We start from the raw sequence: 17,692 nt of genomic DNA on the forward strand, positions 1-17,692 counted from the left end.
AATGTTTTTTTTTTTAAACAAATAGAAGAGTGGCTCTTGCTTCTCACCATGGTCAGATTTGTAGGAGAGGATGAGGATTACTTTTGGGAAAAAAAACAAGATTTTGGACTAGATCCATTTCATGCCTTCAGACTGAGGAGTGCGAACACGTCCCTTCCACTACCATTCATTATGCTAAGCAATTTCAAGCTATCTTTTTATTTTCCTTTGTTGCATTTTCCTTTAAGACTCTAGTTATTTTTGTTAGACATGACTGCAAACGGAAGCACTCTCATTTGTTTAAGCTAATGCCAATGTGCCATCATCCAGCACTTACTCAAAAACAATTTTGTTTGGTGTTTTTGTTCTTTTTGAAAACTCCTCTTGATATAAAAGGTGATGATGCAAAGAGAATACTAGTGTGGGAGAAGTTTTTGATGGTTTGTTTTTTTGTTGTTTTTTTTTTTATTCATGAAGTTACATCCGGATCCATTAGATGAATGGACGAGATGACAGGTAATGGTTTTACAAACGCTACAATAAGATGCAAAAAAAAAAAAAAGAGTCTACTCAAGCATAAATGGCTGCATTGTGTTCTTCTATGATATAATGCTGCATATTTATAGCCATCAGGCCCATAATAACAGGTTTTTAAAGAAAGACAAGTCTCATCTGCTCTCAGTCCATCTTTAAGTGAAACATGATGTCACTGAACAGCTGATCACTTCAAGCTTCATCAAAGTGAAAGAATGAACTGGACCCAAATTTAAATCAACCATTCTATGAATTCTATCAAGGGCCAACAAGGCATGATAATGGGATGTCATAAAATGTTGTTAAATTGGTTTTCATCATGGACATTTTTGTTTTGTTTGTTTTGGTCATTTTAAAGCCCAAAACCTATTTGTGAGTATTTGGAAGGCAAATATAATCCTTTTGGGTGTAGAATGGCTTTGACTTATTCTTAAATGCTCCATCTTGTAACGTTTGCCCTCATGCCTGGAGTTGTGTCTTTGCCTACAGTGTGCGTCGTGGTGGTTTTTTTCTCCTGCCTCATTGAACTTGCCTGGCCAGGCTCCAGGTGGCCTCCCGTAGGTTGTCATGGTTTCCCAATTTCCCCTTGAAGAAAGATGTATTCATTACCCGTGTAACAGACAGCTAATTTTCAAATGAATGAAGGGTGAAGTCCCAACGATGCAGATTTCTCTGATTTGCTGTTAATTTCTGTATTTCCTGTGCTATTTGGACAAAGCTGATGTGGATGAAAAGGGCATCCTTTTTCACCTTCCTGTCTTCACGCTGTTACTCAAGGACGCTAAGAACTGGCGCTCTAGTATTTTCTCTCTTATCCGTCTCACATCATCATTATATGAAGGTTGTATTTAGGGTCTGCCTATGTTTAGACAGACCTGTGTGCATGGTGCACTTCCTTTCATGTTTTTACCTGCATGGTGCTGCTATTTTCCAGTGCAGTCTGTGTGTGTGTGTTTGTGTTTTGTTATACTTTCTGTTGTAATATCGTGTGTGTGTGTGTGTGTGTGTGTGTGTGTGTGTGTGTGTGTGTGTGTGTGTGTATCAGGTACAGAAAAAGTCTCGCGCGGCTAAAACGAGAGGTCAGGGCGTTCCCTTGTTGGAAGCAATCATACAAAGACTTTCAATATCAGAAGTGAACTCTCTGAACCAAACCTCCCTGCGTCTTTCTCCGTGTATTCATTTACTTTTTTCTGCGGGGACTGACGGCTTTCATCTTCTTCTCATTTTCAGCTGCATCAAAAATTCCCAGCTTTGACTAGTGGTTCTTTCACCTCACTGCTTAGTTTTTATTTTACATTAGAGGGCAGTAATATAACTGCAAAGTTATTTCTCACCTGTCGAGCTTCAGAAGACATCATAGGGCTCTTTCATTAACTGCTTTTTTTTTTTTTTTTATCCACCTCCTCTTCTAGTCAAACCGGACCCGCCAGAGTCTGTGAAGGCAACCCCCATACGCTACAATGCCAGGAGGCTGGAGGTATCCTGGCAGAGTCCCGCCACCTGGCCCGACATCGACAACTTCCCTCTGAAATACTTCCTGCGATACCGGCCGCTCATTCGAGAGCAGTGGCAGCACGTGAGTTGGACTGAAATACACACAAGTGACAGAATTGTACAGTTTGCAGGATTCAAACAAACCTGAAAAAGTCATGGAATATGAAAGTGGTGTGGTTTTTTTGTTGTTGTTGTTTTTAAACATGTGACCTGAAAGATAGGAAAAAGCCATGGACATTTATCCAAGAAATTCCTGACCATCAGAGTATATGCGGTTGACTTAAGCTCTGCTGATAGAACGTTTATGTTGTATCAAACCACTTATCTTGTCAGTGCAAAATACTACCATGGTTTTCACTCTGTTTGACGGCCAAACCTACACAATAACCAGGTTGGTGTCTCAGACCCCCGGTCCCACCTGACCCCACCCACTCAGTGCACTTTTTTACCCACAGAAACAATGATAGATACCGTTTTGGTTTGTTTTTAAAGTGGTCATACAATCTCTTAAATACTGTGGCCCTGAGTTTAGAATTTATTTCTTTAAGAGTGCGATTCAATAAGAGCAGAGGTAAGGAATCATAGAAGCTGTATTCGATCATCACCTTCAAACAAATATCCATTTTTCTAAACAAGCAATGTTAGTTAATCATACAGCTTCCCCTAATTGTAGGAGCATGGGTCATCGTAAGATGGAGACAGAAGAGAGCTGCCTCTGAGAACAGTCAGCAGTTAGGTTGAACGCTCCATCGTGTAGCCTTTTAACTTTGATCCTTGATCATACAGGGATAATTGCCTCACTGCTTTGGTGTGTGTTACTGTCTCTGGGATCAGTTCCCTACAGGCGCTATACAATAAAAGCACCATGTGTCCACTATAGGACATGCAGGAGGAAAGTCTGTCCACCAAGGTTCTAATGTTGCAGTCTTATTACTACCATGCACGTCAGTGGTTTGCAAAGGTGGTATTTCAATAACTCGGGTTACCACCACACACGCACGCACACACACACACGCACTCATTAAAATCTGGCCTTCCCTGCACACATTCGATTCCTATACTTTGCTCTCAACATGCATCTGTCTTCAACTTCACATCTTCACTTTCCATCTTATTCCTGTTTTTTTTCTGATATCATTTTCAGAGCAATTGGACCCTTCAACTCCGACGAAGATAGGCATTGATTAGATTGGCACAGAAACGTCCCTAAATACATAAAAAAGTTACCATTTTTGAGCATCCGTTTCCCTCGTCTCCAAGTCAGTACAATTTTGAGTGGGTTTCCACTGAAATGAGATTTGTTCTCCAAAAAATTGTATTTATGCTTCAAAAGTCATAAAACTGGGTGTTCATTTGTTAATATTATCTCACTCTACTTTCTACAACAATCCAACATCATGTAGAAATCCCCTTTGCTCCCATGGCGATGCTTCCTGGTGGATGGGTCCACCTACCTCCTCATCCCTGTGCTTCTCTGCACATAGACATTAAAATACCAACTCGATTTTTTGTTTTTGAATAAAAGAGCAGTAAACAGAAACCTTGATGTGTTTTTGTGAAAACATATTTAAGGTGCTAATAAAAAATAATAGCTATATAACAGTTGCAGCTCAAGGTTAAAAACATTGAAATAAAAAGTTTAAACAGAAAGGAATTACATCAGCGGTACGCAGAATATCTGCTGAAATAATGTAGCAGCATCAAAAGTGTCTGAGTGACAGTCCACAGGTGAATAATGCCAGTGATGGCAGGCTGGTCGGTGGAAAGTGCAGCGCTGCTGTCTATTAGAAGTAAGTGACAGTAAGTGGCAGCTGTTTAAATGATGCAATGTGTTGCACCCTGTGCTGTGGGAGGTGAAGTGTTCATGATGGAGAGTTCAAGAGCCGTTTGACTCAGTCTGCTGTGTTACTGTAACCTGCTGTGGTAGCAGAGTAAGAGGTCCATGATAGAGGTGGCTGCAGTCCTCAGGGATCATTTGTATCTATGCACAACCAATCTCAACACTTACGCCTTTGTTTTTTCTTACACACACGCTCACACACACTTGACGCACGCACACACACCTACACACAACAGTGGGAATGAAGAGTCTTCATGGTTCAAAGTGGTGGTTACATCTGACAGACAATCTCTCACTAATCAGTCATCCATTTGATGCATGTACATGATATTATCACAAAGTGATTTTGGAAATGACAGAAACACAGCAATAAGGAAACTGCATGGTTTTCTGGGTTTGCACTGATCTTTGATGAACGTCGCCAAGGTCATATATGGTTTTAATTTCTGTAGCAGTATTGAATCTTGACTGAAATTTGGCATGTATTTAGTGCTGGATAGCAGTGCTTGTGTGCTCAGTTGCACTTGAAGTGCACATTTTGGTTAAAAGACCATTCATTAATCTGTATAGCTTTATATCCCAGTCTTTGGTATTAGCATTAATAACAGTTAACGAGAGGGCGCTAGGAGAGTGCATATGTCAACCAAGGAGAACTCTGCTGAACCAGAAGTTTAAAAAAAAATGTGATTTTTTTTTATCAATATGTTAAGCAAAAAACATCATCCTTCTGACAGACAAACACTACTGATCACATGACCCTCAACCCCCCCAAGACTATAAAAGCATTGATAATAGCATCATAATCGCATGTAAGGTAAGCTGATAAGACATTTCTTACTCTTCATGGGAAACCCTTTATCAGTGTTTAAAAACTGAACTGAAAACTAATCATTTTCTTGCTTTTATTACATGAAGATTTTTTAATCTAAAGCAGTAACAACGCCTTATTAAGGTTATGAAGACTTTATTGTGCACTTATTAACAGTTAATAAAGCGTGGTGCATAATTATCAATGCTTATTACAACAACATTTATAAAAAAGCATCTTCTTTGTTTCGACTTATATTGGGTTATCGTTACAAATGTATAGTTATCACTAATTCATGGCTCAGAATTATACTAACTGGATTTAGGAATGACTTTAAAACCGCTAATACACGTGGAACATTATAAAAGCGCGAATTTATTCACAAGTATAAATTGTGTATTAGGTGGCCCAACCCATTAAAATTCACTTCCAAATGTGTGATTTTTCAGCAATGCTGACCAGTCGAACCAAGTAGAGTTTAAAAAGGCCAGATTATTCATTCCACATTTGCCTTGCTGAGAGGTCTCTGGGATGTCATCATCTTTTCAATGCCGACGTGGATTAAAAATGTTTTTGTGTACAGAGTGAACGTTGCAGGAACACGTTGAATTATGTACACCGACATCTAGTGTCCTTGAAAAGCTAGCGGTGTTCTGGAGACACCATCTTCCTGAGCGTGAATCCACTCCCAATAACTATGGAAATATGAGCACGCTAAATGCTAAATACAAACTAAATTGCTCCCAGCAACCTCACATAGTGGTATTGTTGGCGTTTATAGATTAAGGTCTCGGAGGTGGAAGAGTCTACCTTTACCGCAGCATCAGACAAGCGGCGCTGGGTGAGAATGGCTTTCACATGTGACATCTTGAAATGTGTTTTGAGTCAGAAATGAAAGCAGCGGTGTGATCAGGGTGATCTTTAAAGGAAGCCATTCATCCTCCCCAGGAATGAAGAGATGACTGGCCCAGATACTTTGGAGTGATGGAGAGCAAAGGTTTGAAGTCGAGATGAATGGAGTGCATCAGAGAAGGAGAAAAATGTTAATGGTTTGCAGACTCAGTTTGCAGATACAGCAGAAGAAGGAAAGGGTGTATAAAAATAAGATAAAACTTAATAGATACATGTATTTGTACTTGTGTTGGAGTCACAAAGGAAATGTGGACTCATATAAACATCAGGAATGAGTGATGAAGAAGGAAAATCAGGAAAGAAGACAAAGTTAAACCAAGTGCATCTTTAATATTAAAAAGCCTTGACACTAAATAAGGGGTACACGGGAATAATGGATGGTGGGTGAGGGAGCCGGAGAGAGAAAAGGAGAAGTAGAGAAGATTGTGATTAAATGTATCGAAGAAAACAAGCTTCAAGTAGATAAATAGTTGGCAGTGTGAGAGACGGGAAGAAAAAGGGAGCACTGGAGGCAACTTTGAAAGGGCAGTTTGAGAAGCTATCAGTCACAAGGTGTTTCCTATTAAAGGATGATGAATGAATGGTTCAACTGTGGCGAGAGGAATGACGGGAGCTTCTGGGATATGTTAAGCCATAAAAAAATTGGGGGAAATAAAGAAATAGAGAGGGGTAGAACAGCACATTGGATGAGCTTTACCAAGCAAAAGATGAGACCAAGTGCGTCATTTGCACCTGCCTTTTGGGGAACTGGATAGCAGTCAGATCAGCTCACTTCTGGAGGTGATCGATTCACATGTAACAACTGTGTGAATGGAAATATGGCTGAGCACAAATACGTGTGTCCTCTATGGTCCAGTCTTCATCCACTAAGGTCACTATCCTCTCTCACCAGTCTTGACAGCCTTCCTACATCCACATCATCCTCTCAACAGTAGCCGCGCAGCTGAAATTCAAGCAGCTGTTTGAACCAGCATTGGTCTCTGGTTTTATCTGCAACGTTCCAGCTGTTAAAAACGGCAAAAATACACAAGAACGCAAGCAAACCACACTCAAATGAGAGGAGGCTGCACGGATTGGATCTCATTGTAGTACCAGGTGTGAATGTTATCAGGGTAAACTGTATCTGGATTTGAGAGTTGATACGTAAAAGGAGTCACGGATAGAAAATCAGAGCAGACAGAACTGAGAACAAAAGGCCGTAGTCGAGGAAGGGTCATCGGCGTTTACAGGACTGCCATTATTGCAGGGGGCTCGCTGGCTCAGGCAATCTCCTAGTTAATCCAACAAGAGCTTTTACACGGGAGAGAGGCTGAAAAAAGGACACTGCACTCTGATCTTAGCTCCTGCTTTTTGTTGGATGACAAGGCATCATCTTCTGACACAAGACGGAGGAGTTCACAGTTTACCCTGCTCCATCTGTCCTCGCCGTATACGATGCTGCTGCTGCCTCGCCAGCTACCAAGATGTACAAGCAACTGAATCTGCGTGAGTGTGTGTGTGTGTGTGAGAGAGAGAGAGTGTGAGTGTGTGCGCGCGTGTGTGCTGAGACTGAAAGTAGATGTGCGTTGCTTTCTCGAGGCGTCTGGGCTGCATTGTATTCACAAAGCCCCCCCAGTAGAATAAAAAGTTGCTCCATGAAAAGTCCTTGAATTATGATGCTTTCTGGAGATTTTAGGATGAGATCCTGCTGAAAATTAAAATTCACAAAGTATTTTAATCACTGTTTGGAGTATGGAGAGGACCTTGAAGAGGCTGTGGTCCATATTATATGGTATTAATTATTGATTGATATCATAAACTCTCAGGGTTATTTACATTTTTTTTCAATTACCAGTGAAGTTTTATATTTCAGTGCCGTGAAAGTTTATATTTATAAATATGTTTGTCAGAATTTTTGATTATATTTGAGGGACAATAGCAAAAATAATATGATTTATTTTGAAGTTGTTTTACTCCCAGATATTGGTGCTAACATCAGTCTGAAAAATCCAGTATCAGTCAGTCTAGTATGGCTGAGCTCAAGTTATTATCGTGTGTGAAGTGATGTTAGTGTTCAGCCCTCTGATGTCCATCATTTCGAATGAAAAAGCTTATTTTCCCACTAAAAGTTAACCTGCCTCCATTCCAGTCTTTGTCACAAATGCTTGATAACCACATTTAAGGGATCATAATGAGAAAAATAGATCAATAAATATGCCAGCCAGTATATAGAGATTTTTGAATCCTCTAATATTGGTATTACATTGGCTACTAAAGTCCTGTATTGATGGCCCTATGTCTCAGAAACATGACACCAAAACTCCTCTATTGATTGTCATGTACCTGAGAGACTCCTGGCTGCAAAATGTCAATTAAACCAGGAGCTCTGAATGTTCATGAACAGAGCCGCTGGTACTGACGATTGCTTATCTCTCATGCACATGGTGTCCTAAAAGTGCAAAGTCATGTTTTAGCCTCGCTGGGTGCTTTTTCTTGTCTTTTTAAATTTTTCTGGCCATATTGCCCAGCTTCACATAAAGGACACAATTTTTGGATGTTTCTGAAAAGGAAATAGGCTCTCGTCTCCTTAAAGTCTCAATCTGATCACACGACGACAAAGTAAGCAGCTAACTAGCAAAGTTACAGGCAACATATTTGCTCCAGCACTGCAAAGATGATGAACTGCGTTGTGAAGGTGTAATGTTTCATATGTTCAGAGGCCAAGCACGTTTTCCCCCTGAGTAAATACTGTATGTATTATTAGCTTTAGATATATAAACTACATTTATTAGATATATAAAATATACTATGGAAATAAACTCCTCTGGCCTCAATTATGGACAGAACATACAAGTTGAGACTTAAGCTACGTTAGCACGCCATGATCCCCAAACTGGGATATGCACTGTAACAAAAGGGGTTACCCCCCAAAAAAAATATTCAGTATCCTCTAAAGATCCTCCAACAAAAATAAACCAGGTTTTTGTGTTTTCCCCACCTGCGTTCAGTGAGGACACGCTCCTGCTCGTCCTCTGACTGGCTCTGACCGTGATCCATCTCACTCCGCACACCTAAAGGTGCCAAGAACCAGCCAGTCAGAGGCAGGGTAGCGCGTCAGACGGGACCTCTAGCGATGCTCAATCCAAAGAAACTGGCATTTACTTTCATTTGTTCCCCACATCGACACACCCTGGGCACCATCTTTGACACAACCATCAAAGGAGCAAAAGAGCCACCAAATGAAAAGCAGTAAAATGTTGAATAAAATGCATCTGTATGCCTCTAAATGTTTAGTGAATTGTTCAGTTTCCCATGACCTGTTTCTATCACACACTCACGCTCCCTTCACTGAGACAAGAAGGCAAACTCTCACAGCAATTAAAGCAATGGACCAGTAACTGTGATAAGAACAATTTCAGATTGCTCAATATTCTCTTTGCGGAATGAAACTGCATCTGTTATGCTGTAATTGCCCTTTGGGGATGGTGCTGAACTCCAGTCAACTGAAAACACACACACACACACACACACATACATATTTTCATGCAAACACACACACATACAGATGCACATACCGCCTGTGTGCATGTCAATGAACAGAAACAGACCTTACTCATCCCTGCATTCTTGTTCCTCTAATTACAGTGATTAATATGCATGTGCGCATGTGAGAGCAGTTGCAAATAATCTGTTGTGTGAACAGACATTCATCACACGCACAACTCGCTCTCCGCAAATCATCTCTCCAGGTCACGTTTAAGTCCTAAAAGTATTTTTGTTGTTCTTGAGTGAAACAGTCTGCCTGTGTAATTTAATAATGTTATCATAATTCAGTTCATTATCATGAACAATGTAGATTGTTCTCGTTGGATTTTAAGATACTGGTACTATTTCTGATAAGAAAATGAAAAAAAAAAAAGTCTTACATTCAAAATATATTGTAATTTTGTGAGGACCCCAGGAAGTCTTGCTGCCATTAATATAGCAGCTACAAACAAAATGAACTGAAACAAATAATCTAATCGCACTCGATAAATTCTGTCAAGCTAACAACTGTGACAAGAAGATTTTATATATATATATATATATATATATATATATATATATACAGTAGATGTGGAGGGCAGACAAAAACATGATGTAAGAGACAGAAATACTCAAACATCAAGGACACAAGTTGAGCAGATGAGTGTCCATTTGACCAATTTATGTCTTTATCTTGTCCTTTTTTTCTTCTTCTTCTTTGTTCTGCAGTGTTCACTGTACAGGAGCCAAATTTGCAATTAATCAGGTTTTACTGATTTTTTTTTTTTCTCATCTCGGATATTGGACACATCAGCGTGGTTCGTTGCATGTATGGTGGAGCAGAGAGGGTGAGAAGGGCTCCGCCTTTTTTCTGCTGACTTTGACCGTATATCATCGTAACATATCAATTTTCTCACATCGAGTGAAGCTGCACTTGTTTCGGCCATTTTGTCCTTATGAACTCTTCCTTGCGTAATCTGCCTCCCACCACAGCCTCCCTTTCAGTTTTGTTAAACCTCTGGAGTTGAATTTGGCTTTAGAATGCAAAAAAAATTAAACAAAACACTCACTTTTTTCTTCTTTTTTTTAACATTCATATCATTGTAGCAACATGAATTGTAACTCGTTGTGATCATGTCTATATGATCAGAGGCTTGAAAGATAAATAATTGAATAGGGGATTCAAAAAAGAGGTTTTTTCCCCTGTTTATTCATTTTTTTAAAATATTGATATGATTTTATTTTATCCATTCTACAGAGGGATTTTGTGTATTTTTCCACTTCAAGTTTTATACTCCATCACTGAGACATCCATCCTCTCACCCATGTAGTAATGCTCTTTGTGTGTTTGCCAAAAGTCTCTGCTCCTGCAAGCACTTAGAAGGATCAATAGTGGGCCTGTGTGTGTGTGTGTGTGTGTGTGTGCGTGTGTGTGTGTGTGCCAGGTATTCCTCATGATGTCGGGACATAAATCTCTTCATAGACCCGCTGCACGTACGTGTTTGTGCTCTTGTAACTTCCTGTGATGTGATTACATGTGGGGATGTGTGTGTGTGTGTTCTCTGTTGTCGTTAGTACCGTGGCAAAGAAAAATACACTGAAAAGGAGTTCAGTCTTGAGACTCATGAACCTCATCAACCTTTACTGCTACCTCATTTCCCTACCTCCTTCCTCTCTGCCTTTCCTCCCACCAATATCACTCTAATGTTACAATTTTTATCTCCCCCAACCATCCAAGGTTCTACCATCACCCTCTCATCTGCCTGTCCACCCGTGCATTAAGCCAGCTATCTAACCATCCATCCCTCTAGCCGTCCATTTGGAGCTACGGGTGCACATGATAAATGTTGAGACCTTGTTTGGGGAAAACATCCCATCTAAAGGACGCTGCTACAGACAGATCATTTATCACACACGCATGGCTGTTGCGGCGCAATTATACATGAAAGTCATCATCATTTAGCTTGGCTGTAGAGAAATGTTACAGTTGAAAGTTGGAATTTTATCTGTTCCTTTTGACAAACCGAAAAATACACCCAACATCAGGATAACTGCTATGTCACCTGCCGGCTGTTATTTGATTTTTTTATTTTGCTCTCTTTTTTATCAGGCGTAGGGGAAGTTTAAGAAAATAAAAAGCCGCAGAAAAGAAAAGAATGAACAAAGACAGTTGCACAAAGTGGTGGTTGCTCTTTTTCTTATTGTATGAATCAAAGACAGAGATTGAAAAAGATTCTTGTCGTCTGAGTGTTTTCAAGATGGCAGTCAGAATATTTCACAGCTGTAACATTTTCTATTCTTGGTACTTTAGAGGTCTGTCCGTGTCAGGGTTGAATGTAGATGACTACCCTTTCCTCTGCATTTATTGATTTCTGTATCACCATGTCATTCCCTGGGTTGTCGCGCACACACACACACACACACACACTGATGATCTTTGGGTTGTCATGATACACACGTACACTGTATTGACCTCATGTCTGGGACTGGTGTCTCATGGCCAATAAAGTTCTGATGGAATGAACAGAAACATGGAAGTCACCGTGCTAGTAAAGATTTGACAAACAAGGCTGGATTTTTATTTTTTTATTTTTTGCTGTGTGTTCCTATAAAGGCGGCCAGGGAGGCCAGCTTATGTGGCCTCATGTGGCAGGAATGAAGCTCTTAAAACAAATTAAAGAATAAAATAACGAGGCAGGCTGTTGGATTGAGACGGTGTGCTAAAAATAGCGGGAAATTGTCATCCTCAGTCGCGTTTAATACACCCAGAACACCTCCAAACTTGTGGCCTTAAAAAAAAAAAAAAGAAGGGAAAAGAAAACACCCATAAAACTTCCTTAAAAGCATCAATTTTTTTATGAGCCATTCCAGCTGCCATTGAGCAGCGCTGCTCTCTTTGGAGAACTGTGGGTCAGCTGGCGGACAGCAGTTCTGCCACTCATCAGGTTTTGTCAGCTTCAGCTTTTATCAAGCGTCGTTCTGGGGGCAGTAACTCAGGGAGAATTAGAGAAAATATATCCATCTGGTGATTTGAACACAGCAGATCAATCAAACCGAGGCTTTCTGACAAATGATTCCGATAAGGAAGCAGCTCCAGCGAGCAAAAATAACCAGTGTGATCTTGCTCTACGGTATGAGCATTATGCAACACTTGCTAGCTGTTTGTATTGGACTCCGTTGTCTTTAATTGAAGGGAGTTTTTTAGAAGCTGCCAGCACCGACAAGCCCGCACCCTCCTTGACATTCATAACCCCTGCCAGTCCTAATAATTAATCTAAAAACACATAGCCAAGTAAACACATCATTTCCTTTAAAATGGAGCTTAATAAATCATTAATCAAACAGTGACAGGGCATCAGTAGCTGAGCTGAGGGAGTGTTGCAGCACGGCGGAGCTCCTACAGTGTCTGCAGGTTAGTTGTGTATGATTGTGTTCAGGTACATGCGAGCGTTTCATTCTCTGCATTGCTCTCTTTTCACGGACAAAGAGTTAATGGAAGAGAGAGGAAGAGTTAAGAGTGGAGAAGCTGCCAAAGAAATCCTGAGATTTTATTTTCATATAAATGTTTCATGTGTGATTTGTGCTGTGGGCTGTGAGAAGCACCCGGATGAAAGACAAGAGTTAAAGTTGTTAACGGTATTAGTAAGATCACTGACGCTATATGCTGCACTATTTATGTCTTTTCTGATATTTCACAAGGAGATATTCACACATCCAGCAGCTCTTCCTCAGTATCAAAGTTTATTAATAACTATATTGGTCTCTCTGCTGCTTCGGTGTGTTTTTAATATATTCATATCTCAGGACCGGCTCTAGAATATTTTAATTATTTCCCAGCTAAGGGGTGTTGTTTATCATTCCATATAAAATTTACAGACCTTTAAGACCTTAAACCATTTTTATTATCACAGGATCTCACTAGATGGTGTATAAATGCCACTTTTAGGTCGTTAGGTGTGTCTGACTTGTTTCAGTTATCCATGTGTCATTTAATGCAATTTAATCTCATTCATTTACACCACAACATGGTGGCAGTGGAGGACACATGACTGTCTCTTTTGGTGAACCCCCCCCCCCCCCCAAAAAAAATGGCCGACATTCCCTGATTGTCAGTGGGTTAAACATGAACTAGCTGTCATACAGCAGCTTACTACCACAGGCAGCGCTATCGAACCATTGGGGAATAAACCACCCCGACACTGGTCTCCCCGTCGTCAGACTGGACTCTATAACATTACACCGTGTCTCTTTAGCAACAAGTGAGAGCTGAGGCAGAGCGAAAGGGAACATAAGATATGCTCCAGTTTAACCCACGTCAGAGAACCAAGTCATAAGGTGTTTTTTTTAAGTACTAACCGGTGAGGCCCTGCCCCCAGAAACACTGACATGAATCCTTAAGCGCTGTGCTGTTCAAAGTTCAAGTAGCTTTGGTGTGATGTTTAAAAACAAACCACATGGGTTAATACGTTTATTATATCGTGGCTTACAACCAATCAGATTTGTTGTGGTAATACATCTTCAGAATGCCTGCACTCTGACAGAACTGGGTAGTACTGCACCCTTTATTTTGGAGGACTGGCAGGAGACTTTTAGAGCTGTCACAGAAGAAGGGGCCTGAATATTGATTCTCATTTTATCTTTCCCAGCATGTTCATGTTTGACATTTTTGACATGTAGGCATGACAGCAAAAACCAGAGTTAATGTCGAGTCACCTCCGCTCTGTCACAATTTGCTTTCTTTAAAGGGCTTAGTGTGGGCTTTTATGATTGGCTGGAGGGTTTCGCTTCCTCTTACAGTAATTGCCGCCATGGTGATTTGGGGCTTCAAAGAGAGAAATACTATCTAAGAAATTTCCCCTGGACCTTGCGTTTCTCTGAATGTGTATGTGTGCACAAATGGGAGGAGAGTGCGGCGGCAAAAATGGGAGCTGTCAGTCAAGCTAATGAGACCAACCTTCTCAGGCACACACACACACACACAGATACACACCCACGGAGCGGGATCGGGCCAGTGGAAGTGCCATATAATTGGGTTTCCTTTCCAGGACAACAGACATGCTCGCTGGATTAGATCTGACCACCGACGCCAATTCTCTCCATGTCTGCCTCCCCATCTTTCTTTTGCGTTCTCTCTCTGTCTCTGTTCTGCATCTTTATGGTTCTTTCTTTCCCCCACTCTTCTATCTATCCTCTCTGTCTTTAACTGGTTTTTTTTTTCTAATTTACTTACAGTTCAGCTTATCTCACTGACCTCTCCGCCTCTGACCTGACCATGTGGTGTGTTATCCAATCACATATATGTCTAAATAATTTCCTCCGCAAAATGTATGTCGTTATCTTGCTGATTTTCTATCCAGTTGTTGTGGTAATAATGGAGCGCAGAGGAGAGGGTCCGTTTTTTTCTCACAGTTCTTATTCAATCTCTGAGGAATGTTCACATCTCCTCTCTCTGCATCGTTCATTGTCTAGATTTGTGTTGAAGATGTTGTGTGTGTGTGTGTGTGTGTGTGTGTGTGTGTGTGTGTGTGTGTGTGTGTGAGTGAGCATTTGAGTGAGAGTGAGTGAAGCAGCTGCTACTGTTGTTTGTTTGCCAGTTGGAGTAAATGCTGTATCTTGACGAGTATTTCACATTCTACTGTTCGTTCTTGTGTATTTTTTATCGTGACATCCAGGAGCCTTTGCAGCATTTCTTCGAGTCTTAAAGCAATAGTGCATCATATTTTCATGTAACTGAACTCCTTAATTCAAGCACTCGCCAAACGAGTTCACACACCAGCCAGTAAAACTCAACATATCCATACATAAACTGTATGTGGAGTTTGTTTATGTGGTGGCATTCCTACTCTGCATTAGCCCTCCACTGACTTTATGTACTTTGATCTTGCTGCTACTCTAGCCTTTCCACATGTTAGAATTTGAAACGGATCCATTTCGGACAATGAAATGAGTCGATTTGTGGGGGTCATGTGACCCTCCAAACCATTTACACCCAATTTACAGTCACAACAGTCACAATAGTAAGCCAACAGCAGAGTCTATTGAAGCTAATTTTCCACAGTTTTGGCTAACACAAGCCAACTAGATCTATTGATGTCCTAGGAAAAAAATACATCTAAAAATAAAAGGGCATTTTAAGAACGTTAAGCAATTAAAAAGCATTTTACGAATGTTAAAGCGATCGCAATCGTCGCCTTCTTAAAATAATCGTCTACGTCATTTTTTCATGTTTTTCAGAAAACACAAAAAAAACCTGAAGACAAAACTTCATCAGCAGTTTGGGGGGGGGGGGTTGGTCAAAAAATGACAGGTGACAAAATTAAGATTGAAGATAATGGCTAACTAACAGCTAACAACATCTAGAAAGACATCAAGGTTGAGTGCACTGAAACTGCTAAGTGCTCATTCTGAGGAAGGATGGGGCACATTGTTGAATATACCAACATTTTTAGAGAATTTAATCTTACTTTTAGAAAGAACATTCGAGGAACAAAACCAAAAACTTCCTGCTAAAAGCAGAACAGGAAATTTCTAGCTACATAAGCGTGTCAGCAGTTGTTTTTAATTCCTCCCAATACCAGAAGATGGAGACAATTGTCACACACCATCGCTTTAATTCCTTTATTTTCTTGTACTTTCAGAGAACAAGCTCCTTTGAATTAGCATTTGCAGCTTCCTGCTGGGTTGGAACATCCAGCTGTTTCTCTGTATCGGCAGCAGTAACAGCAGCAGCAGGCTGACGTCGTTCTGCCACCCTTTTCCCTGTCAGTGTCATTTTTTCTGTTTACAATGATCGCACATGATGATGTTTATGCATCAAATGAGGAGCTTTCTCTAGAGTGAGGATATTTATTTAGTGATTATTACTTTGAAAATAAACTATTCTGTTGTCATTTAGCCAGAACTGTTGTTATTATTAATAGTATCGTATCATATCTTGGGCTTAGTGAATTCAGTATATTTACACTGAGCTAATGGAACGTGATGAGGATGGGTAGGTAAATATTTGACAGCAGTGTGTTTGTACACATATGCCTGCTGTCCTCTGCGTGTGTGTGTGTGTGTGTGTGTGTGTGTGTGTGTGTGTAAGCGCGAGCATTGGACATACACTTTTGAATGCTGCTGGAAAAATCTTTGGTTAAAATGCATGGACCCGAGAGACACACATGAAACATACACACATCAGAGAGCAACTCATCACTTCAACACCATCACCTCAACAAACAGGCTTTGTCTTGCGGCGTGAATGATCTGACTTTTTTTTTTTTTTTGGCAGGGATAGCAACAGCCTCTCCAAAAAGCATCACCTCCCTCCATCCATCTCTCCCTCCTTCCCTCCCTCATTCTCCATACCTCCCCCCTCCCTCTATGTGATATTAAGTGCTGCTCTCACTGCTCCCTGTGTAGCCACTTGGCAACACATCCATCTCTCTGGAAATGTTTATCTGCAAGCTGTTTACTCCATACACTCCCCTGCATACACATATATACCATTCACACATGCATACAGATTCTTAGGCTTACACACACACACACACACACACATGCACATACATATATATTTCCACATAATTCTAATTAAACCTTGCAAACACACACAAGACTTTAGCTTTCATAAATTGATGTTTTTCTCCTTCTCATTAAATGCAAGTGCATGTGCACACACAAACACACACACACATAAACACCCACTCATAGGACAATAATGACATTTCCACACATTTCCATGAACATAGAAGCAAACTGATGTGGAACTTAAGACAAACATCAGAGTCACAGAGAAATGCTGGTTGGACTAAACAGTGAAAGATTTAGCTTCTTAGGCTGTGCACTCATCTGTTAACACACACACACACACACACACATACATAATATATCCCCACACAGTGCTCAACGTGTACATCGGCACACACTCACTGTGACGTTGTTGTTGCATTCCACTAATTAAATTAAGCCTATAAACGAGCGCTCGCTTTGCCAGATAAAAAAAAAAGACAGGGTGGGGTGGTGAGAGAGAGGCTGAGAAGATGAAGGCCGCGCTGGGAACAGACGGGTCATCTATGAGCGATAAGCAAGGTCGGAAGCCATTCTCAGACAACTGCTGTGGACGACTCCGCAGGTCCAAATGTTTTTCCCGTCTGATGAAAAGACAGTCAGATAGAAGTTCATGGTGAACTAGAAGGAGCACAGCCTATGCCTGTCACAGTGACCTTTGACCACAAGAAAGTGTTCAGGTCACCCTTGAGTCCGAGTGGACATTCAGAAAAATTCCCCCCTTGGCGTTGTAGAGATATTTATAAGATACATTTAATGAAATATTTTCCGAGGTCTGGTTCAGGCACAGAAAACACAGGAGGAAGTACAGACGAGACATCTTGCTTCTTTGTTGCATGGCAAACCGTGAGATTTCAGCATAAAATAGCATGAGGTGCCTGTACAATGAAGACTCCACTGTGTTAAATGACACACACAAAGCAAAAGGAAAGTGTTGCAATCACACCTGAAATGACTTGGCAGGTTATTCAGACACTTTTTAATGAACCCAGGCTGAATTTCATTAAAAGTCGAAGGTTGTGGATGGACTCATAAGAAAACAAAGCTAGTGATCACGTTCCTTCTCGGCT

The 17,692-nt window shown here is 40.7% G+C and overlaps 1 protein-coding gene across 6 annotated transcripts in view; it reads left to right on the forward strand.

Moving 5' to 3' along the window:
- The window catches only part of cntfr (ciliary neurotrophic factor receptor), a 244,636-nt gene that overhangs the window by 216,563 nt on the left and 10,381 nt on the right, over window positions 1-17,692 (forward strand). For all 6 annotated transcript variants that reach the window (XM_086187878.1, XM_086187877.1, XM_086187876.1 and 3 more), the window contains one exon: window positions 1,926-2,089. In XM_086187878.1, coding sequence (XP_086044004.1) covers window positions 1,926-2,089 — 164 coding nt within the window. The remainder of the gene's footprint in view (window positions 1-1,925; window positions 2,090-17,692) is intronic.

This window comes from Aulostomus chinensis, chromosome 19, assembly GCF_037954235.1.
Source record: "Aulostomus chinensis isolate RoL2024-O1b breed Wild chromosome 19, RoL_Achi_v1.0, whole genome shotgun sequence".
NCBI classification, from domain to species: domain Eukaryota; kingdom Metazoa; phylum Chordata; class Actinopteri; order Syngnathiformes; family Aulostomidae; genus Aulostomus; species Aulostomus chinensis.